This window comes from Vulpes lagopus, chromosome 1 (genome assembly GCF_018345385.1).
Source record: "Vulpes lagopus strain Blue_001 chromosome 1, ASM1834538v1, whole genome shotgun sequence".
Classification (NCBI taxonomy): Eukaryota; Metazoa; Chordata; class Mammalia; order Carnivora; family Canidae; genus Vulpes; species Vulpes lagopus.
This window is the reverse complement of record NC_054824.1, coordinates 25,897,948-25,921,036: the sequence shown is the minus strand read 5'-3', so window position 1 is coordinate 25,921,036 and position 23,089 is coordinate 25,897,948. Positions and strand designations below refer to the sequence as shown.

The following is a 23,089-nucleotide window of genomic DNA, read 5'->3' as shown; positions in this document are numbered from 1 at the left end:
ACCATTTGAATGCATTATCAAATACTGCCCCAAAGTCATGTTTAGTATTTTCTGTAAAACTAATGACACTTACCTATGATGGTAGAACGCAAATGTCCAACGTGAAATTTTTTGGCAACATTAGGTGAACTGCAAATAATTGCAAAAGTTATACTTCTGTTCTAGGAACAAGAGTTCTAAAATGAACTAGGTCATGCCTCCATAGTTTAACACAATTGGGGATTAAGGCCTTTGGTAATTTAGGGCAAAGATAAGTGAAAAATTAGAAATTTAGAGCAAAGATAAATTGGAACTCAAAAAGAATCATCCTTAGTGAAACTGATCCTGTGACTCTTGAGGTAGTACCATACACAGAAATGGCACAGTTAGGAAGCAGATACATTTAAGGATTGATAAAAAGGATGAAGAAATTCAGAGATATTGTTTAAATACAAAAACAGTGCAGGTTGTTGGGAATTAAGTTTCATGTACTAATTGTAAACCTTTATCCTCTTAAAAATTACTGACCCCAAAGAAATTCTATTTATATGTGGATATTATCTATCAAAAGTTGTAATCAAGAATTTAATGAGAGCAAATGCTTCTAGAGTACTCACTCCCTGACAGGCACAGTTTCATGCACGTTACATGCATGAATCCATTTAATACTCATTAGAGTTGTGTGGTAAGGTATTCTCATCTCTTACTTTACAGATGAGGGAACTGAGGCAACAAGGAAAAAGGATAATGAAGCAAATTTGGCAATATCTTCATGACTCTTGAATCTAAGTGAGAAGGATATGGGACTTAATTATACTGTTGTGTTTGTGTATATTTGAACATTTCACAAGTTTCTCAATATTAGAAAAATATAATAAATTAACTTGAACAGTTGGATAAATGGCAAAACGAGAACTTAATTTTGACCCATCTCTAAAGCCTTATATAAAGGGTATTACAACTTAAGTGCTTGATTCTACATTAATATGCACATAATTGTGAAATTATGACACTAGAAGAATGTTTAATTATTTAGAAAGAAAGTACAGGTCCTTCTATAGGTTAAAAAATAAGGAATCTTCCACTTCCCACCAAAATAGAGTAACAAGGACTGGATTTATCTTTTGCCTTAAACAACCATAAAACCAGAAAAATATATGAAACACTGGTTTTACAAACCTGACAGTGAAGGACTGTGATCCCTGAGATAATGAGAGCAAATAAGTTGACCTCTAGCAAATTTGTGAGCAGAGAAACGTACAGCATGGAATGTTTGTATTAGAAAAGAAGAAAGGATTCAAACCAGTACGTAATCTAAGGTTCTCCCTTAAGAAACTAGAAAAGGGGGATCCCTGGGTGGCGCAGCGGATGGGCACCTGCCTTTGGCCCAGGGCGCGATCCTGGAGACCCGGGATCGAATCCCACGTCAGGCTCCTGGTGCATGGAGCCTGCTTCTCCCTCTGCCTATGTCTCTGCCTCTCTCTCTCTCTCTCTCTGTATGACTATCATAAATAAATAATAAAAAATTAAAAAAAAAAAAAGAAACTAGAAAAGGAGGACCAAAGTAAGCAGAATAAAGTCAATTTTAAAAAATTACAATAGAATACAATGAAACAATAAAATAATAAGCCAGTCTTGGATGTACTCCAAATGTCAAAGGGATACAAGTTATATTGTTTAGTGAGAAAAGGAGGAGCAGAACAATGTGTAGAGCATGTTATGAACACAGAGTATCTCTAGGTGGGTAAATAAGGAACCCGTATTGGTGAATGCCTTACATAAGGAGAGAGCTAAGAAACTATAATGGGGAAGAAAATTCCTTTCAATGTATATTCTTTTATGACCTTTGAATTTTTTCAAGCTAGTTATTTATATTTCTATTTTTTTTTTTTTTTAAGTTTTCACAGTGCTTTTGCATTTTTTCTCTAGGACTAGAAGAACTGAATCTACCTAGGTTTTCAGCATGGACAAAATGGCTCTTCAAATATCAATTTGACATTTTGTTAAGATTCATATCTGTCTACTCCACGGGAGTGTTTACTCACCAATCATTCCTTATAAAATTTTACTGAATCTTAGAGTCTCTTGACTCTAAGAGTAGCAGACAGTACAAATGTGGAATCCATAAAACCCACTCTCGCCTCTGGTTATCCAGGTGCTAATCATAACTAAGTTTGTTACCATAAAAAATTATAATAAAGAATCAGGAAACCTGAAATAATTTCCTCATCATCCATTAAAAAAAAAATCCCCACAGAAATATACAGTTAAGAAAACAAAAGGCTAGGGATGCCTGGGTGGCTCAGCGTTGAGCGTCTGCATTGTTCAGGGTGTGAACCTGGAGTTCCAGGATTGAGACCCACATTGGGCTCCCTGCATACAGCCTGCTTCTCCCTCTGCCTATGTCTCTGCCTCTCTCTGTGTCTCTCATGAATAAATAAAATCTTAAAAAAAAAGAAAAAGAAAACAAATGGCTATAGCAAGTTCTACCTTTCCAAGTGGGAAAAGAGTTCATCAAGACTCTTCTGCATTTAGGAAGGCAAATACAATAAAATACAATATCTCTGATCATTTTCATGAGGTGTCAACTGATCAACTGTATTCTGAAAGTGTTCCCTTCCTGTTTTGGTTATTTAAAAACAGTTCAAATATTAGAAGGATGTACTACTGACAGCTCATCAGAAAGTTATGAGGATTATTTAGAGGTGTGTTAAGACTTCAAGCTATTTTTTTCTGGCAATTAAAAAAAAATCCATTACAAATACTAATAAGGCTTTGTTCTCTGGTAACCACATTACTTTAAAGTTCTTAATATGGTAGTAACCATTACCTTGGCTTTAAGAGTCTACTAAAATAGAAGAAGTTAACTATTAAATATTTAATTAAAGAGAATATATAATCACCAGATTTTTGTTTATTGGAGTCTAAAAATTTTATTCATGGTGCAGTGATAAAGTCACCGTATTATTAAGAAAATAATATAAGTTCATTGGTTTTCTATTTTCCCATGTGTAATTTCCTGAGGCCCAGATGATAATGGTAAAACACCTGCCCAGACACCTTGATTAACCAACACATAAGATGAGTAGGCACTCACCTGAATTCAACCACGATCTTCTTCTGGGGAAGACCAGAGAATAGCTCACTTTTTAATCCGTATTTTGAGCCATCTTTGATTACTTGTTGCAGCACTGTCTGAAAAGTAAAAGGCATGGGATTTAATGACACAGAAAACACTGCAATTTTCTTAATTACTTCATTTACTCATTCTAATTTACAGAACTGAGAATTTTACAGCATTGTCAGCACCACCACCTTCTCCTGTTGTTAATGCTAGTCAGAACAATAATAATAAGAACTAACATCTATGGGGGCTCTCTCTGTGCCCTTTTTATACATCACATGTATGCATTCTTATGAATGATATAGATATTTTCCAGATAAAGAAACAGAAGTTTAGAGGTTAAGTAACCACCGCAAGTTCCATGGCAAATAGTAACACCAAAACCAGAAGGAGGATCTAGTATTTACTGAATGCACTCTATGCCAGGCACTGTTCTGAGCATTTCTACGTATTAACTCACTTAATCCTCACAACAAACCATAGGAGACAAGTATTATTTTTACAAATGAGGAAAGAGAAGCACAGAGAAGTTAAATTGGTCATACTGCTAGTAAGTCATGTGGCAAAACCTTTTTCACTCCATAGCTAATGTGTTAATGATTGCATGCTGCTGCTACTTTTGTAATACTAAGGATCACAAGAAATGGTAGAAAACAAATACAAAACTGCAATTCAAATGCGAACTGGCTATGTAAATAAAAAAACAAGGAAACCTAACAGAAGCAACCAGAACATATTCCAGGTTCACTTTTAGAAATGCACACAGTACTACATAGTTGACAAAATTCATCCTTCATTTTTTGCTAATGATGTGATGTGTTTATTTATAAATATATTTATTTTTTGGTGGAGGGGTTTGAATTTACTGTCATAGGCTATTTACTCTTATATTGGTTTTGCTTCACAAACTGGATTCTGAGTCCTAAGTATGTAGTTTATGATGTGAGGAATTTTACTATCTTAAGAGTTGGTTAAGAGGGTCACTTAATGGAGAAGGCAGAGAAAGTAGCAGAAGGCAGCAAAACAATACTTTTAACAAGCATCTACAAAGTGCTAGGTTAAAGTCCAGATGCTTTAATGTTATCTTTAAGCCTCACAATGTTAAAAAATGGGCAACATTTCCCATTTAATAGATGTAAAAAACTAAGGTTCAGAAACAGTATGTACTTGCACAAGGACACTGAGGAAGTAATACTCCTTTCACTCACACTATATAGTAGGACACATAGAGAAAGGATTAATATATAGAGCCATTAAAGAAAATAGTGCCTGTCATACACTAGGAACCCATTAAATGTTAATTATGTTAATTATTTACTCCAAGACAATGGGTGACAAGACTCCCTTGGGTAGGGAGGTAAATATTACTGAGGAGGAATTCAGAGTCAGATTATTCTAAAGTTAACATCTACCCATCTATTTCACCTTCTATCCCTTTTTATGTTATGGATAGTAGACTCCACAAAAGGCAATCACAGGAAGTTAAACTCTCCTTTAACAAATAACCCTCAGATCATTGAAATATCTGGCACAAATAAAAAAATAACTTTAATAAAGGACTATCTCACATGCCTCACTTCCAAACCTTCCATTGACAATCTGATCCATCTGCTACCTAGAGCTTCTTTCTCTATTTCACTCTAAGTGTTCTCAAAATAAAAATTTTAAATGCCACACCACACTGAATGCTTAAATTGTTTAATACATTACTTTTGTGAGTTTTTTTTGTAAAATAAAAAAATTAAACAAGATAAGGTAAAAGTCTAAAGTCCCTTTTGATCATCTGTCCTAACCCGTCTTCCCCAGGGGTGACTACTTTTAAAACATTATCTTATCTAATGACTACTCTTGCAATCACCCTCCCTCCTTGGTTGTAATGATAGCATTCTACTGATTTTTGCCTCTTCGTTTCTTTTGCAGGCTCCTCTTCCACTGCCTGTCACCCGACTCCCCATACTGTGCTCCTTTCTTGCTTCTAGCTCCTTACTTTATACTTCTCCTAGACATAAAGTCCTAAGACTTCAACTAATACTTACCTAATAAAATTTCTCCTGTGCTATATAGCCTGGTATGTCAACTCAAGACTGGACATCTCAGTTCAAATGGAATATACTTCTCTTCCTTTTGCATTCTCCATTTACATAGACTTTACCCCCTCACCACTGGACTAACCAGGTCAAAGACCTAAAGGGTTCCTAAAATTTACCCTTTTCCTTCAACCTATATAATCAATCACCTATTAATCACCAAATCCTGCACATGCCATCTCCTAAGTGTCATTCAAGTTATCCCTTCTGCTTCAGAAGGGATAGACCCTCATCATCTGCCAGCCATACCACTATAAAAACCACAAAACATTAATACATAACCATCTCCTTATATAATGTACAGATTTTTTAAAAAAGATTTTTATTTATTTATTTATTCATGAGAGACAGAGTCAGAAACATAGGCAGAAGGAGAAGCAGGCTCCCAGTAGGAGGCCTGATGTGGAATTTGATGCTGGGATCCCAGGATCACAACCTGAGCCAAAGGCAAACGCTCAACCACTGAGCCACCATAACGTACATGAAGTCTATGTTCTATTTAAATCCTTCAATGAGGGCAGCCCCAGTGGCTCAGCGGTTTAGCGCTGCCTTCAGCCCAGGGCTGGATCCTGGAAGACCTGGGATCGAGTCTCACGTCGGGCACCCTGCATGGAGCCTGCTTCTTGCCTGTGTCTCTCTGCCTCTTGCCTCTCTTGCCTCTGCCTCTCTCTCTCTCCCTGTGTATCTCTCTTGAATAAATAAAGAAAATCTTTAAAAGAGAGAGAGAGAGAGAGAGAGAGAGAGAGAGAGAGAAAGGCAGAAACACAGGCAGATGGAGAAGCAGGCTCCATGCAGGGAGCCCGATGTGGGACTCGATCTCGGGTCTCCAGGATCAGGTCCTGGGCCGAAGGCGGCGATAAACCACTGAGCCACCCAATGCTGCCCTGTGTACCTCTTTACACTGGATTGCAACTTATACATTCTTCCATTATATCATTCATCTCATTATCACATTGAATACACATTACACTGATACTGTTTTTTTTATGCTTTTCTTTTAGATCATAAGCTCCTTGAGGGCAGAATCCATGCCACTTTATCCTTAAATTTCAGTAATATATTCTTTGGCAGATACTCAACAGAAAGTTTATCCCATTAGTAAGAACACAAAAATATAGAATGCCAGTAAGCTAGTAAAGTTCCTTGATATTCCAATAGATGAATGAGCTAGAGGCTCATCTATTCATCAACAAGTATGTTAAAATGTAAGATGTTTTTATAAGGACTTCTAAGGAAGCTACTACTACCTATTTGTTCTTTGGTCAATAGTTGAAAAGTGTTTAATCATTCCTTCCTTCCATATGTTCAACCAATTAGCATTACATGTGACTTGAATGCATCTAGTGCCTTCTGGCCTAAGCTCAGTTAGTAAAATAATTAGCATTTGGCAGTTTCTACTGTTTTTAATTTCACATTCTAGTCTCCTACCATTGAGGATGATTTACATTAAGACATTATATTGCCACAGTTAGTGATCCAAATTAAGCTTATGTTTATTTTGTATATATATATATATATATATATATAAAAAGCTTACATTTAATCATTCCTGGTGCTGCCAATGTTAATAATTCAATTGCAATGAGTGAACAGATAACGTTTTATGCAAGGCTAAGTTTGTACATGTGTAAGCAATGACAAATTCATAATTTTCTGCTTGAAAAGTAAGTTTTGGACACAGGTCATTGGCTACGTGTCAATCTTGATGACTTTACTATATAAAAATATGATTAATAACGGTCCCAAAGTGTTGAACTTTTTTGTTGATATAATCTGAAAAATTCAATAGACATGTAAATAACTGTTGTTCAAGGCCGGAAAATAATGGAGCCAGACCTAGAAGAAGTTATCATTAAAAAACCATAACTTATAACATAGGCATATTCAATACCCCTTTTTCTGACTATGGGTGTTCACTAGTTTAGGATGTATCTTTACTGTGACATTGAGCAGGGATACTGTCAGCAATCTGCTTGTTACCTTAAAATCAACTAACATCCTGACCCTCAAGGCTACAATTAAGGGAAGATTTCTAGGTGAGAAAGAGTAGCTGGACCTCAAAGCCCTAAAGCTTGTCCCTGTATCGCCAATTGAGAAGGATTTGGGAATATTTTTAATAAGCAAGCTAGTGTGCATTCTTAAATCAGAGAAAATCTCATAGTTTGTTCACTGTAATAAAGCAAGCAAATTCATGGCCATTGAAATTTTAAATTATTAAGTAAACACATACTTTACTTGATACATAAACCACATTTCTTTCTTTCAGTTAAGCTGGCTGTAAAGGCAAACTCCATCTAACAACGCATTTTCCGATCTCAGGGAAAATAAAAGAAGTAAAATACTGTTGCTTATGAAGCAGTTTCCAACTCACTCTGGTGAGTTGCATTTCTGCTTATAAATATTGAGACCATTGGGGCACCTGGGTGACTCCATTGGGTAAGTGCCTGATTTCAGCTCAGGTCATGTACTCAGGATCCTGAGATCAAGCCCAGAGTCAAGCCCCTGCTCAGTGAGGAGTCTGCTTCTCTGTCTCCCTTGGCCCCTCTCCCTCACTTGAGGGAGAGTGCATGCACTCTCTCTCAAATAAAAAAATTTTTAAAGATTTTATTTATTTGAGAGAGAGACAGAGAGGACAAGCAGGGGAAGCAAGAGAGGGAGAAGCAGATTTCCTGCTAAGTCAGGGAGCCCCAATGTAGGGGTCAATCTCAGGACCCTGGGATTATGACCTGAGCTGAAGCAGACACTTAACCAACTGAGCCACCCAGGTGCCCTATATAAATAAAGCCATTTTATTTAATTTTAAAAATATTTTATTTTTTTATTCATGAGAGACACAGACAGAGAAGCAGACACATAGGCAGAGGGAGAAGTAGTTTCCATACAAGGAGCCCGATGGGGGACTTAAACCCGGGAATCAGGGATTAAGCCTGAGCCAAAGGCAGACGCTCAACCACTGAGCCACCCAGGCACCCCAAATAAAGTCTTTTTTAAAATACTGAGACTGTAAAAAAAAAAATAAATAAATTGAGACTGTAATTGGAAGAAGAGTACTGATTTAGAAACAGTAAATTAGAGTCACTGGTTTACTAAATTGGCATGAAATGTTATCAAGAACCCAACAGATTATAGACACCTTTTAACAAGCTCAAAAGATTCTTCTTGTTCTGTGGCTGATTCTGGTTAACTAATTTACCTTGAAGTAAGAGTGGAAAAAAGATAAAAGAAAAAGTTCAAGGATCTAGAGAGACAAACATGTAACACTAACTCTCCTTTGGAAGAATTATACAGCTGATGGGTAAATGCCTATAAATTATATAACCTTGGCAAGAAATTATATTCTTAAAAATTTTGGTTTTATAGTTATTTTCAATTTAAGACTGCAGCATTACTAAGCCTGACCAACTCAATACTGGTATATATTTCTTAAAAAAAAAAAAAACAAACAAAAAAAACCACAGGCACACCTGGGTGGCTCAGAGGTTTAGTGCCTGCCTTCAGCCCAGGGCATGATCCTGGAGTCCTGGGATCGAGTCCCACATTGGGTTCCCTGCATGGAGCTTGCTTCTGCCTGTGTCTCTGCCTCTCTCTCTGGGTCTCTCATGAATAAATAAACAAACTCTTAAAAAAAAAAAAAAAACATACTGACTAAAGCATAAATCTTAAAGTCCGATTGAGATGAAACTCTCAGCAAAAGATCTCATACCATTGCCTACCCAGGATTACCTTTCCTCTGCAATCTTCAATGAGACCCAATTCAATTATGTCATTTCCCCAACTCCTTCAGGCCATCCTGAGTCTTCTGATCTTTCTTATGCTTATGGTATCAATCTACCTTTTTTAAAAAAAATTTATTGTTTTATTAAGAGAATATGCTATCTTATGATGGTTTCTTCTGTATAAATCTCATGCTTTCAACAGATTACAGCCTCCCAGAGAGCTGAAACCTGCAGTACTTTCTAATATTCAATATTCATTAATTCACTCAACAAATTATCTTACACCTACTGCATGCCAGGCACAGTGCTAGGAACTGGGGATCCAAGAGTGAGAAAAATAGATGCTATAAGCCGTAAAGGAAGTTAGAGTTTAAAGGGCAAAAGGCATTAATCAAATAAGAATGTAAAATAGTAACTATGGTGAGTTCTCTGAAGGAGAGATACCCACTGCTAGTAAAGCACATAAACGAAGGGGCCAGAAAGGCACAGCCCAGGAAATATCAAGAACTGATGGTAAGGAGGAGTTAACTTGGGGTGGTACTCCAGGAAGGGCGGTCAGAGTATGCAAGGTTTTGAGGAAAGAGGAGGTGAAGTTTAAGAACTAGAGGAAAATCACTGTCACTAAATCAGAGTGAGTAACGGAACTTGGCTGGAACATAACCCATTCTTACCTTTGTTAATAGTTCTCTGTTAATTTTGAAATTTACAGTCCCTTGACCAGTGCTGATTTCACTTACCACTGAATCACATTTCAGCTGAAAAGATAAAAATCAAGTAAAATAGTAGGTTATAAAATAAGCATAATGAAATTTGTAGTTTTAATACTATCAAATTGGAGTTCAAAGGTAGCAGGTGCATCATGTCTCTTAGTCATCATATCTGGACCTGGGCCTTAGCCAATCTGTTCAATTCTATCATTCTATTTGGGTAAATGACAGATTTCCTTCTTTTCTGGACTAGAACACTAATCTATATTCAGAATCTTTTCCTCTTTTCCATTCCCTCACTTCAAATTCTCCATCTAACATGGAAGGAAGCCAACATCACTTCACCCCCACCTTATGTGCCCTGACATGCAGTGAATTTTTTTTTTTTCTCATCCACCTTGCACAAGAGCCACAGAACATGTCATTCTGTCAGGCCCTATGCAGAAGCACTTGTACCAACACATAAAATGGAAATCATTTAAATACTTTCACTTTAGTGAATATACCTCAACATTTTAACCAACTAGATTTCTAAGCACCTGATATACCCATGAAACTTGAAAAGATGCCTGTTGTCACCGAAGAGCCTCTAGTCTGTATTTTTGAGAACTCACAGGAGATGGAAGAAAGAGACTAAATACTGTAATTAGAAAAATTCTACTCCTGGTATACTTCCTGATAAAAATCTGGGTTGATTTTCTGATCAAATAAATATTTACTAAGCTACCAAAGCTCTTTGATACTCTTCACCCATCTTTTCCTATAACAATGACTTTCACTGTTTCAATCCTTCAGTGTGCTCAGAAGCCTCCATGCCACATGTAATAACCTTATTTAAAAAACTAGTTTTTGATGGTATTATGCTAATAATTTAGATTTTGTCATTCTCTACAATCCTTTCAACTCTTTTAGATACCAAACCCATCAGAGAAATTAAAAATGAAAGAGGTTTATTAAATCATCTAGCCACTTCTCTGCAATCATGATTCTATTTACATCTAATCATTTTTTCCTCATATTTTAATGCTCATCTTCTCAGAAACTCATTTTAAAAATTGCAACCCAGTGCTCTAATTTATCAAGCTTGTGCTCTTTAATTCAGAAGTCCATCCAGCTTCAATCTGTAAATTTAATTAACACTTCAGTCCTCCTGTGAGTAGTTAATCAAAAAATTGAACAATGTCAGCTCAAGAGGAATGCTTTATACTAATTTGAAAAATCATCTTGACCTTATGGTACATGGCTAAAATGAATTTAAATTGTATTTTCCAAGGTGCCTTGAACAAAAAAAACACTATTAAATTCATTATTATGTCTAAGATAATCTGTGGAGTTTTTTCTTCTTTAAAATATGAATTTGTTATAATGTCTAAAAAACATAATAGTGCTGAAGTACCTTCTCTGCCAGTTTCCTGGCTTGAACTTGAGTATCTGGTCTTGAACGGTCATTGTTGTTTTCCAATAGAGAATCCACAGAAAGCTGAAAATCGGCAACTTCTCTATAGATAGAAATTGAAATAGGAAAAAGCTATTGTACCTTGAAATATTACTAGTGTAACAACAACAACATAGGCTCACCACTATGCATTCTCCACATCGATACAATTTTATCAGCAAAATATAAAGCAAAGAAACTAGAAATATCACCTTGTATTTATTTAGAACTGTCTTCTAAAGTTCTTCCTCTTCTATTACCTAATTGTAGATTTATAATCTCTCTGTGAGATAGGTAGTTCAAAGTATACTACAAATTTTAATTGATGGTCAAACATCTATATAATTACCCATACTGGAACATCTTCTAACATTTTATAAGGGCTAGAGAATGACACTCTATAGGCACAATAAGTGGACTAAACCACTGTCTTTTCATTCCATTGTCACTGGCACATAAGGATATATTTTAGAATGATCTCATTCTTATCACTCTTGAAATTCAGGGACATGCCTAAAATACCCTGTGATATCTGTTTCATATCACATTAATCCACCTAGTCAACAAAGACCACTAAGAATTTTCTTGAGCCTTGGGGCACCTAGGTGGGTCAGTTAGCAGGGTATTGGACTCTTGATTTTGGCTCAGGTCATGATCTCAGGGTCCTGGGATTGAGCGCCAAGTTGGTCTCTGAGCTGAGCATGAAGCCTGCTTCAGATTCTCTTCTCCTTCTGTGCCCTCCCTTACCGCTGCCACCCTGCTCTTGTGCTCTCTCTCAGAAAAAAAATATTAAAGAAAAATTATTTTCTTGAACCTTAATATATTATCTAGTAGCCTACTGTGGATTATATTTACCAATTCAAAGTCATCTACTGACCCAAGTACATCTATTAATCAGTGTCTGTGTGATCTTGGATATTTTGCTTAACCTCCCTTGTACCTTAGTAAAATGGTGATGGTAATGGCACTCACGTCATAGTATTGCTAAGAAATTAAGTCCTGGTTAAATAATACTAATCCTAGTTCCGATGTTAAATAAAAATGTTAAATAGGCCCGAGTCCCAGGGGCATGACAATTCAATTTTTACATGACAATTCAATTTCTTAAAGATTAACTTTAATTATGGAAATTTACATAAGATTTTAATGTATTTATTATATTACTTTTAACAAAGGACTTTGGTAGTATATCCAAGTACTTGTGCCAATAATGTTGGAAGCTGAAGAAATTAGTTTAACAAAGTGGGAATAAGATATGAACACACAAAGATTTTTTTAAATTCAATTAAAAATAAGAGCAATAACAATATTAATTGAAATTATACAGATTTGAATATACCAAAGATTAAATTTTTGACAGATAGCTCGAATACCTTACACAAAGTATAATATGGTCATAACCCTACAGGATGGCTCTCAAACATCCAGGAAACACAAGGAAGTCACAGGATTTTCTATAGATAATTAAAAAATATATATCATAGGAGGCATCTGTAATTTTATTATAAACATGAATAATAAACGAATGCATTTCAATTAAAAAATTTTATCTCTACAGAATCACAAATATTTCTAATTTGTTCAGTGGAAGAAGGACAAATTAAAAAAAATCACCCTTTTAGTCTACTAACAATTAACACCAATTTATTAAATTAGGAATATTTCAAAAATGAATTCTGAAATTATAATGCAGAGTTATCTGTCAGCAAGAAAGGACCAAAAGAGAAATAAATGCTTCAGGAAGGTGGATCAATCAGACTTGACCTACTTTCCATTTTTCCCTTTTAGGAAGCTTTAGTTATATACCTACAAAGAACTTTTGCTTTGTCTATTTAAAGTAGTAATTGCTGAACGTAAATTATATAAAAAGTCAAACAAATCAATCTAAATGTCTGTTAAGAGAGGACCATGATAGTATTATTTAGCCATTGTTAAAAGTGATATTTACCAAAAAAGAATGATGTCAAGGGGTAAAGGGCTAAAAAATCATGCATATGGTAGTTTTATAGCTATGTTTATTCATTTATTTTTTTAGAAAGGCGGCGGGGAGGGGAAAGGGAGAGAGCAAGAATCACAAGTAGGCTTCACACTCAGCCTGGAGCCCGACATGGGGCCTGACCTTAACATTCCAAGATCACAACCTGAGCTGAAATCAAGTGGGACGCTCAATCGACTGAGACACTCAGGTGCCCCTAGTGTTAGTTACATGTTTTTAAAAGCTGTAAGACACATTCAAAAAGAAATATGGAAAGTACACCAACTTGCTAACATATTGGAGATTTTTTCCTTATTCTTCTATATTTTCCTGAATTTCCTTAAGATTATGTTATGCTTTTGTATAGAAAAATTAATTTAGCTGTCAAAATAATCCACTATGAAGAAAGACAGTAGGTAAGGGTACAGATGAAAAACAACTGGCTATGTGCCGACGACAGTGAGTTATGGCACATAGGGGTTCCATAAACTATTCCCTCTACTATTGTTCAGAAAAAAAAAAAAAGTTGAAAAAGCAATAGCTACTTTTCCACTACTTTTGAGGAATTGTTGTGATGTTAGAGTGAAATCCATAGACTTGAGTATTACTGGCTAATAAAGTCATTGATCCTGTCTACTATGATCAGTATTAAACAGGAATTCCACCATAGTTGAAAATATAATCGAGAGAATCAGGAAACCTAAACTGATTCATAGAGCATTAAATAAACCATATTGACAACAACAAAAAATTCTCCTGGCACTTAATAGCACTTTAGAATAAAGTGAGAAATACAGAACAGTTAGGTGTCATTTTTATACTGTAAAGGATGTCTGAGTTTATTATGCCAAGGCACTAGAGATTCTTTTTATTTTAAATCAATTTAATAACCAGAATTTTAGACTTGTAGCCTAGAAAAGTTTTGAGATCCTCCTCAATATTTATATTCTATAAACCAAAGATATAGTGAAGTATAGTATCATTAAAGTAGAATTGCCCAAAGGAGCTCCTGGCAGGTAAAGAAAATTTATTTCAAAATAGGGTCCTAGATTGTTCAGCTTATTAAAGGCCTCTGAAACATAAAATAAACAATCAGTTTCATCATTATTCAAAATGCCATTTACAGATTTCATGAAATAGGTAACTGGCTTGGAATATTACATTAAGAGTGTGTAATGATAAGATCCCCTTGGTCTGTGGTTGCCTTTTTTCTTAGAACTCAATGTAAAGTAAGTAGTAGGTCACTTTAAGGATACTTTCTTTCAACAAGGCCACACATGTAGCCTTTCTCTTCCACTTACCTCTTTGTCCTATTTTGAGAACAGTAATATTCATCCTACCCTATCTTAAAATCTTGACAGAATTAAGGAGACAAAATATTAGGACATAATGGTACTGATAATTATATCTTTCCAAAGCTTAGGGCTTAAGTGCATACTATGCAGCTAATTTCTTGTCATTATTAATTAACCAAGAGGGCATTTTACCCAAGTACTGAAGTTTTTCTAGCCAAATGGTAAAGAAGTATCAATTAGAAGGACCAAACTCATGGAGAGATAGGTATCTTCCTGTAGCCAAGAAAGCAACTATGGGTTGTATGTAACCAACAGTTTTCTATCACTGGGAGTCCTCAAATAGAAACAAACAAACAAACAAACACCCCAAACCACAAAAAACCTAGCAGGTAAATATAATACTAAGTATTCAAACATCAGATAGGTGTATAATCTTTAAAATCCTCTCAAAATCCCCTGAAATTCTAACTGCACTCTTAGTCCTTTTATTTGCTGTCACAGAATTAAATTTTGATCTCATTCCTCATTTTTCTTAAAAACTTTCCCATAATTATCATTAACAGCATAAACATCAAGCAAACAACATCAGAGTACTAATTTAATGTGCCGTGTCAAAGTAGGTAAAACACAGATTCTAATTTTATTATTTGAGTCAATGGGAATAATACGTTACATCATATTTTACGGCTTTCAAGGTCTATTCTGTAAATTGAAGATTTTTTTTTTTTTTTTTTGCATATTAACAAAGTCAGCAACATTTTAAGTTGTTAAAAATACTTAACTCTTTTCTGGAAATTGGAACTGCAGATATTGACTTGATCAAGTTTTCTGGTGGAAGATCCAAAACTCTGGAAAGCTAAACATTAAATAAATAAGAACCAAAACAGAGCAAGATTGTTAATAATTTTCCCAGATTCAATACTACTCATCAATAAAAAGAGCATTCAGATACTTAACAACTTAAATGAACCTTGAATGCACTCCAAGTCACAAAAACCTGATCCAAAAGGCTATATAGTACATGATTTTATTTACCTGAGATTCTGGAAAACCCAAAACTATAAGGGAGAGAGAATCTTTTTTTTTTTTTTTTTTTTAATTTTTTTTATTTATTTATGATAGTCACAGAGAGAGAGAGAGGCAGAGACACAGGCGGAGGGAGAAGCAGGCTCCATGCACCAGGAGCCTGATGTGGGATTCGATCCCGGGTCTCCAGGATCGCGCCCTGGGCCAAAGGCAGGCGCCAAACCGCTGCGCCACCCAGGGATCCCAGGGAGAGAGAATCTTAAGGAGGCTCCAAGCCTGGTACAGAGCTTCCATGGAGGCTCCATCACAGGACCCTGAGATCACGACCTAAGCCAAAACCCAGAGTCAGATGCCCAAACAACTAAGCCACCCAGGCACCCCATAATATATGTATATATGTTGATTTTTAAATTTAAATCTCAGATTACAGTCTTTATTTTTAAATTCTAGTCTTAGGGCGGCCCCGGTGGCGCAGCAGTTTAGCGCCACCTGCAGCCCAGGGCATGATCCTGGAGACCCTGGATCGAGTCCCACGCCAGGCTCTCTGCATGGAGCCTGCTTCTCCCTCTGCCTGTGTCTCTGCCTCTCTCTCTCTCTCTCCATGTCTATCATAAAGAAATAAATCTTAAAAAAAAAAAAAAGAATTCCTTCTCACATGGAATTGCTTTTAAAAAAAATTATAGTCTTAGGAACTACATTACTACAGCCCCTACAAAAAGGTTATTTCCTTAGGCCATTTGCATAGGAGTGGATAAACATTTCCAAACCATTTATAGAATAAAGGCTGTAATAGTTCATGTTTTTATACCATGAAGTATTCTTGTCAATACAAGTGCAACAATAATAAAGGTTCTATTGTAATTTAGGGGGGGAAAAAGATTCAAATTCCAGTTCCATTTTTACTAGCTAGGAGTCCACAGGAAAATCATTTTATATAAATGAGCTTAAGTTTTCACATATGAAAAATGGAGGTAGCTATTAAACAAGAAACTAGGGCTCTTGTAAGGATCAAGAAAAATGTGTTACATAATAAGCATGTAATAAATATTATTTCCTTCCTTTAAAATTAAGGTTTTATTTTGAACATAATGTCTCAAAAACTTACCATAACCACTAAGATTTTCTGCCTAACTTAAATATAACTAAAGTCTGCTGGAAAAAAACAAAAACAAACAAAAACTTAGTTCTATAGGTCAATTTTAAAGCTTTCCAGCTGACAAAGAAGTTTTGAACTTCAGTTATGGTTACATTAAACTGAAAAACACACAAAAAAAATCTGTTTCTAATATAAAAAGCCACTTAAAAACTGCTTATTTCTGAGGTGCCTAGGTGGTTCAGTTAAGTATCTGCCTTCAGTTCAGGTCATGATCCTGAGATCAGAGAACTGAGCCCCATGCAAAGGTTCCCTGCTCAGCAGGGGAGTCCACTTCTTCCTCTCCCTCTGCACCCTCTGCCCGCCCCCTGCAACTCCTGTGTGTGCTGTCTCTCTCATCCTCGTTCTTTCCCTTTCTCAAATAAATAAATAAAATCTTTTAAAAATTGCTTCTTTTATTATATCTCATTTGCTCCAAAAAAAAAAAAAAAAAGGCTCTGAAAAGAATTAACACATAAAAATAAAATAGAAGTATAAAATCATACCAGAAAACCCAAGGTAGTTACTGTGTTTTTTGGCAACCAAATTTTTTCCGAAAGTAGATTCTAAGACTAAGTTATATTCACAAAGATTTAAAGACCAAATTAGAAAATATCCTCAATAGCAGTTTTCCAAAGGCACAGAAACATTTCTCTATGATGTAAATTAAAAAACCAAAATAAAGAGACTGAGGGAAAAGGAGAAATGGAATCACTGTTTATAATGGGCACAGAGTTACAGTTTTACAAATGAAGAGTTATGGATAGGGTTGGTGGTGATAGTTGCACAACAATGTTAATGGACTTAATGCCACTGAACTGCACATTTAAAAATAGTTAAAATTGTAAATTTCATGTTGTATATATTTTCCCATAATTAAAAACAAATTAAAAACCTAGAAACTCTGGGATGAAGTAGTGGAATGAAATCTTCTTTACACAATCTCCCACCTCCAACCCATTATCAAACTAAAATGAAAAAGGTGGAAGAAAGAACAGAGAGGAGAAAGAAAGGAAGATAGGTAATAAATATGCAGATTGGTTAATTCTCCAGCAACAAATTTACAGGATATGCATAGTTCAAAGTTAGAAACTTCAAAAGTGATAGCCAAGGAAACAAACAGCAGTTTCTAACAAAGAAGGGAGCAGCCCTGTTTGGTAAGGCTCCTAACTTCCTAACTTAACAATTTTTTTTTTAACAATTCTTATCAATACCCCAATCTGGAGAGAAAAAAACGAATCCCATCATTTTTTCATATATGACTGGAGGGAGATGCCTCAGAGCTGTGAGAGAGAAAGAATAAAACAGAGAAGTCCGGATTCCTAGGTGGCTCAGTGGTTGAATAAAATTAAAAAAAAAAAAAAAAAAAAAGAAGCGAATTCAAGTATTTTTCAGAAGTGAAGATTCTACGGCAGCACAGTAAAGTTCTCTCCAATGGAAACACAACACATTCCCCAATTTTTTTTTTAAAGATTTTATTTATTTATTCATGAGAGATGCAGAGAGAGAGGCAGAGACACAGGCAGAGGGAGAAGCAGGCTCCCTGCAGGGACCTTGATGTGGGACTCGATCCCAGGACCTGGGGATCACACCCTGGGCTGAAGGCAGATGCTCAACCACTGAGCCACCCAGGCGCCCGACAAATTTTTAAAAACATAAATTGGAAGTAATCAGAGAAAGATAAATAAAATTGGGTACAAGATAATCCAACCTTATGATAATTGGTGTTCCTAAAACATAAAAGGAAGAGCAGGAAAGAAGCAAGCAGACAGGAAGAAAAGTACAATGGTTCTCTAGTAGCATATACCATAACGATAAAGAGACAAAACCCAAAGCTATACTCTTCAAAAAGTGATAGCCCAAGGAAAGATGCAAAAGATTCTGAAGCAGAATGGAACAGTCTTGTGTAGCAGGGCTTCTTGGTCTCTTTTAATCAGAAGCTATAGAGATGAAGAAACAAAACCCAAGAAAAATAAAAAGTATTCATAGAAACAGATTTTGGCTCCCCCAAAAGCAAGGCCTGAGAAACAACTTTGTGCAGGTAGTTTATTTGGGAGGTGGTGATTCCTGAGGGCATAAGTGATAGACTGAGAAGCTTGAGAAGGAAGGAGCAAAAGTTAAGATTGTGCTGTCAAGGTTACCGCTATAAACAATGGGGTCTTAATTTCCATGGTGCCTCCTAAGAAGCACAAATAAGGTCTACCAAAATTGTCTATCCAAATATAGGAAGCAGGAACCCCCATTACCCATTGATTGAGACCTGTCCTTGACAGTGTTAACTGCCACATTTGAGCTGAGTATAGGCTGGAACCAGCAGGCTTTTAGATTAGATGAGGTGTTATTAGCAATAAGTGATTGGAAGCACCTGTGAAACTGGTCATAAGAGTGGCAGCTGGAACCAGAGGTGTGACCAATGGGATGGGAGGGCATACTAGTCAATAAAAGGGAAAATTTCCCTGAGATAAGGAACCAAATGTAAATTGTGGTATATTGCTGCAATGACACACAACAGTAAAACGAAAGAACTGGATTTCCGTGCATCATTATGGGCATATCTTTTTTAAAAACTTGAAGCTAAGAAATAAAAAACCCAAGTTGCAGAAGGATGATTACAGTTTGACTACCTCTTTTTCTTTTTTTACTGCCTCTTACATAAAATAACTTGAAAAAGAATACTATTTAGGAATATATTCATAGGTAGTTAAGTGACATACACAGATATAATAAACACAAAACCTCACAAGCAAGGAAAGAGTTTGCAGACAGGATGGGTACCCAGGATATTTAAATAGTAACAGTTTATTTCTTGGGGCACCTGGGTGGCTCAGTTGGTTAAGCATCTGCCTTCCACTGGGGTCGTGATCCCAGGATCTTGGGATAGGGTCCCATGTCGGGCTCCCTGATCAGCGGGGAGCCTGCTTCTCCCTCTCCCTCTGCCTGCTGCTCCCCCTGTTTGTGCTCTCCCTGTCAAATAAATAAATAAAATCTAAAAAAAATAAATAGTAACAGTTTATTTAAGCTGAGTGATGGGTACATATTAACTATATTTTTCTCCATGGTTAAATATTTTATTAATAAAAAAAAAACCAGGGCTGCCTGGGTGGCTCAGCAGTTAAGCGTCTACCTTCAGCTCAGGGAGTGATCCTGGAGACCCCGGATCGAGTCCCACATCGGGCTCCCTGCACTGAGCCTGCTTCTCCCTCTGTCTGTCTCTGCCTCTCTCTCTCTGTGTCTCTCATGAATAAATAAATAAAATCTTAAAAAAATAAATAAAAAAGAAAAAAACGAGTGGTGCCTGGGTGGCTCAGTCAGTTAAGCATCTGCCTTTGGCCCAGGTCAAGATCCCAGTGTCCTGGGAAGGAGCCCTGCATTTGGAGCCCTGCTGAGCAGAGAGCCTGCTTCTCCCTCTCCCCCTGCTTGTGTGCGCACTCACGCGCGCTCTCTCTCTCTCAAATAAAATCTTAAAAAACTATATCTACAAGTCAAAATAAATTACTATGTCAGGAAAATATAATTTGGAAAATTCAACACTGAGATACATCCTGCTTAAGTTATAAAATTTCAAAAATAAAGCACTCAATCAAGAAAACTCCAGAGACGAAATAAATGCAGTTTACTTTGTAACCATATTACCTAATTACAAATCATGATCTGGTTAAAGCAAATAATTGACCAATGACATTACATAGGACCAGATTAATCCACAGGAGAAGTCATAAACTGGTATGTTTGTTTCACCTGCTCAGCTGTTTTTTTTTTTTTTTTTTTTTTTTTTGCTCAGCTGTTTTTTAATGTGAATTGTCACATCTGAAAATTGATGTATGCACTTGCATCTGTAGTATCCATGTTTGGAAAATTCAAATTCAGAACTCAATAATCTGGTGTTACTGCCTTATTTCTCAAATGAAGACTTTTGATATTACTTCTAAACAGATTTGAGAGAGCGAATCTCAAGCAGCTGAGTGGGGCTCAATCCCAGGACCCATGAGACCATGACCTGGGTGGAAACCAAGAGTCTCACAGTTAATGGACTGAGCCACTCCAGTGCCCCATAAACATGTTAATTTTCTAATGATTCAAACCTCCTTTTGATACTACTAGGGTATTTTATCTGAAAAGTCAAAATTTCTTAAAAAAAAAAAAAGCACCTTGAGCCCTTCTGAAAAATCTGCTTATAAAGAAACCCAGTCAATTAAGTCATAGCTCAGGTGGTAATGCATAGGCGGTGCTTCTAAGTGGTAAGTGTCTGACTAGTGGGTTTCAGCTCATGTGACGATCCCAGAGTCCTGGCCTCCACCATGCTCAGTGGGGAGTCTGCTTGAGATGCTTTTCCTCTCCCTCTGTACTCCCTGCACCCCGCTCCCCCCCCCCTTTCTTGCTCTCTCTAAAAATAAATCTTAGAAAATTAAAATTCATAGGAAACAAGTTGTACAGCTATGCTTAATAAACAGACAATATGTGTTACACGCTTTTAGTGAGAAAGTTACCCAAATCAGGAAAGGTAGAGGAGGGACACCTGGGTAGCTCAGCAGTTGAGCATCTGCCTTTGGCTCAGGGCGTGATCTGGGAAAGAAGTCCCACATCAGGCTTCCTGCATGAAGCCTGCTTCTCCCTCTGCCTGTGTCTGTGTCTCTGCCTTTCTCTCTCTCTCTCTCTCATGAATAAATAAATAAAATATTAAAAAAAAAAACCAGGGGCTTGGGGAACTGATACAAGAATATGTTGATACTCTGGCTACTACTATTGCTGTGAATAAAAAAAATCCTTTTTCCTCACCCAGGGACCTCATGGTTTCTGCCACCATCCATGGAACTGTGGTAGACTAGTAGGATAAAGTCAAACCCCTCACAGTTATTGACATTATGCACTTTCTGTTAACATTATGTCATTAGAACTTATCAATGGCCCCATAGAGTTCAGCAAAACTGCATGGTACACGTGAAATATTCCACAAATGGTAATTATTATTGTCTTCATCATCATTAATCCTTGCAACAATCCTGTAAACTTGGAATCAATACCATCATTTTATAGCTGACAGGTTAATTAACCTGCCAAGAGTAAGTTAGTCACACAAATGGAGGGACTACAATTTTAATCCTTTCCATTTTTACTATTTTATCTCACAGCTTTAAAACTATGAACTCATTTGGCAAAGCTGCAAACTTTATATTACATTGCAACAACTTACTTATTCTTTAAATATGTATCCAATACCTTCTATGTTTCAGACACTTTGCTAGTGCTAGGGAAATAGTAAATAAAATACGCTGTCTTGCTGAAGCTTATAGAGAAAACATGGCAAAAAAAGGAAATAAAACAAAATAACGAATTCCCTAATAATTAGCTAATGAAAGAATTATTAACTCTTATAAATGCTATGATAGAAGCAAACAAGGGTATGAGAAATGGAGCAACTGGAGGACACACTTTTCAAACTACAGGTTGTCAGTTGGGAATAAATTCAGTGAGTCACAACCAGGATCTTTTGAAAAATGTAGTATGGAAAAGAATGGACACACATTATAAGGAAACTATTGGTTTGTGAAACTTCCATCTTGCACAAAGGGTCATGGTACAAAATCATTTCCTTTAGGCACTGGGAATAATCTATGCAACGGGAATGGAAAGACCTTGCTTTGTTAGAAAAACAAAATTTAAATTACAGTTTGGCTAGGATCCTGCAGAAAGGAAGAATAGGATGGTATTAATGGAGGTTGGAAAGAAAGATGTTAAGGTTCTGGTAGAAAGTTTGTGCAATGCAGTTTTAAATAGGTAAGTGATATGATTTGATTTACATGTGAGAAGTCACTTTACTTGCTTTAAAGAGAATGGATTTGAGGGATGGCAAGGATGGCAACCCATTAGAATGCTGTTGTAAGCCAGTGACGTAGGTTGCGTGGTTTGGGATAAGGGGCCAGGAAGGGCAACAGGGATGGAAAAGAATGGATAGATTCAAGATATTATTTTGAAGATAGAGTCCAAAGAACTTGCTGAAGTGAGGCCTAAGAGGCATACTCTAAATTTCAGTCATATTCGAATATTGTGGTTCCATGAACATACATATACTATGATCTCCCATGGGTCTGTAGTCCACACATATGATGTCCTTGCAATACCCTACCACTCCCCAAGCTCTCACCCTTTTACCTTGGTACACTCCTATCCATCCTCTCTTCAGGACTGAGGTCCCACGTTACCTTTTCCACAAAACATTCCCTGACATCTGGAAGCTGTCTCCTCCATATTCCCTTAGCACTTGACACATTTCTAATACACTGGTTACTGACTGTACTTCAATTAGCTGTTTATACATGCGTTTCCCCAAGTTAGCCCAGAGCCCTGTTAGGGCAGAAGCTATATTCTAGCTTCTAGAATTGAATTCTATTCACTTACAACCCTGGGACTGATGATAGTATTTTTTAAAAAATGTAGATTCGTTATCAAAATTTGCTGAATGAATGTGCCATTTCATGTAATACATTCCTTCATTCCTAAACTAGCAAAAGATCCTCATTCATAAACATATGTATTGCACATATTTTTATTTAACCTCATCTCCGATCATCCCTCAATGACTCCATGTTTGGAGAAATATGCATTTGCTTAGTTT

At 36.3% G+C, this 23,089-nt stretch overlaps 1 protein-coding gene across 1 annotated transcript in view; it reads right to left on the bottom strand.

Annotated features, from left to right (window-relative positions):
* Positions 1-23,089, bottom strand: part of RARS2 (arginyl-tRNA synthetase 2, mitochondrial) — a 52,434-nt gene that overhangs the window by 27,672 nt on the left and 1,673 nt on the right. The window contains exons 2-6 of the mRNA XM_041759608.1: positions 15,101-15,174; positions 11,010-11,112; positions 9,578-9,661; positions 3,077-3,174; positions 74-129 (exon numbers count right to left, since the gene is read on the bottom strand). Coding sequence (XP_041615542.1) covers positions 74-129; positions 3,077-3,174; positions 9,578-9,661; positions 11,010-11,112; positions 15,101-15,174 — 415 coding nt within the window. The remainder of the gene's footprint in view (positions 1-73; positions 130-3,076; positions 3,175-9,577; positions 9,662-11,009; positions 11,113-15,100; positions 15,175-23,089) is intronic.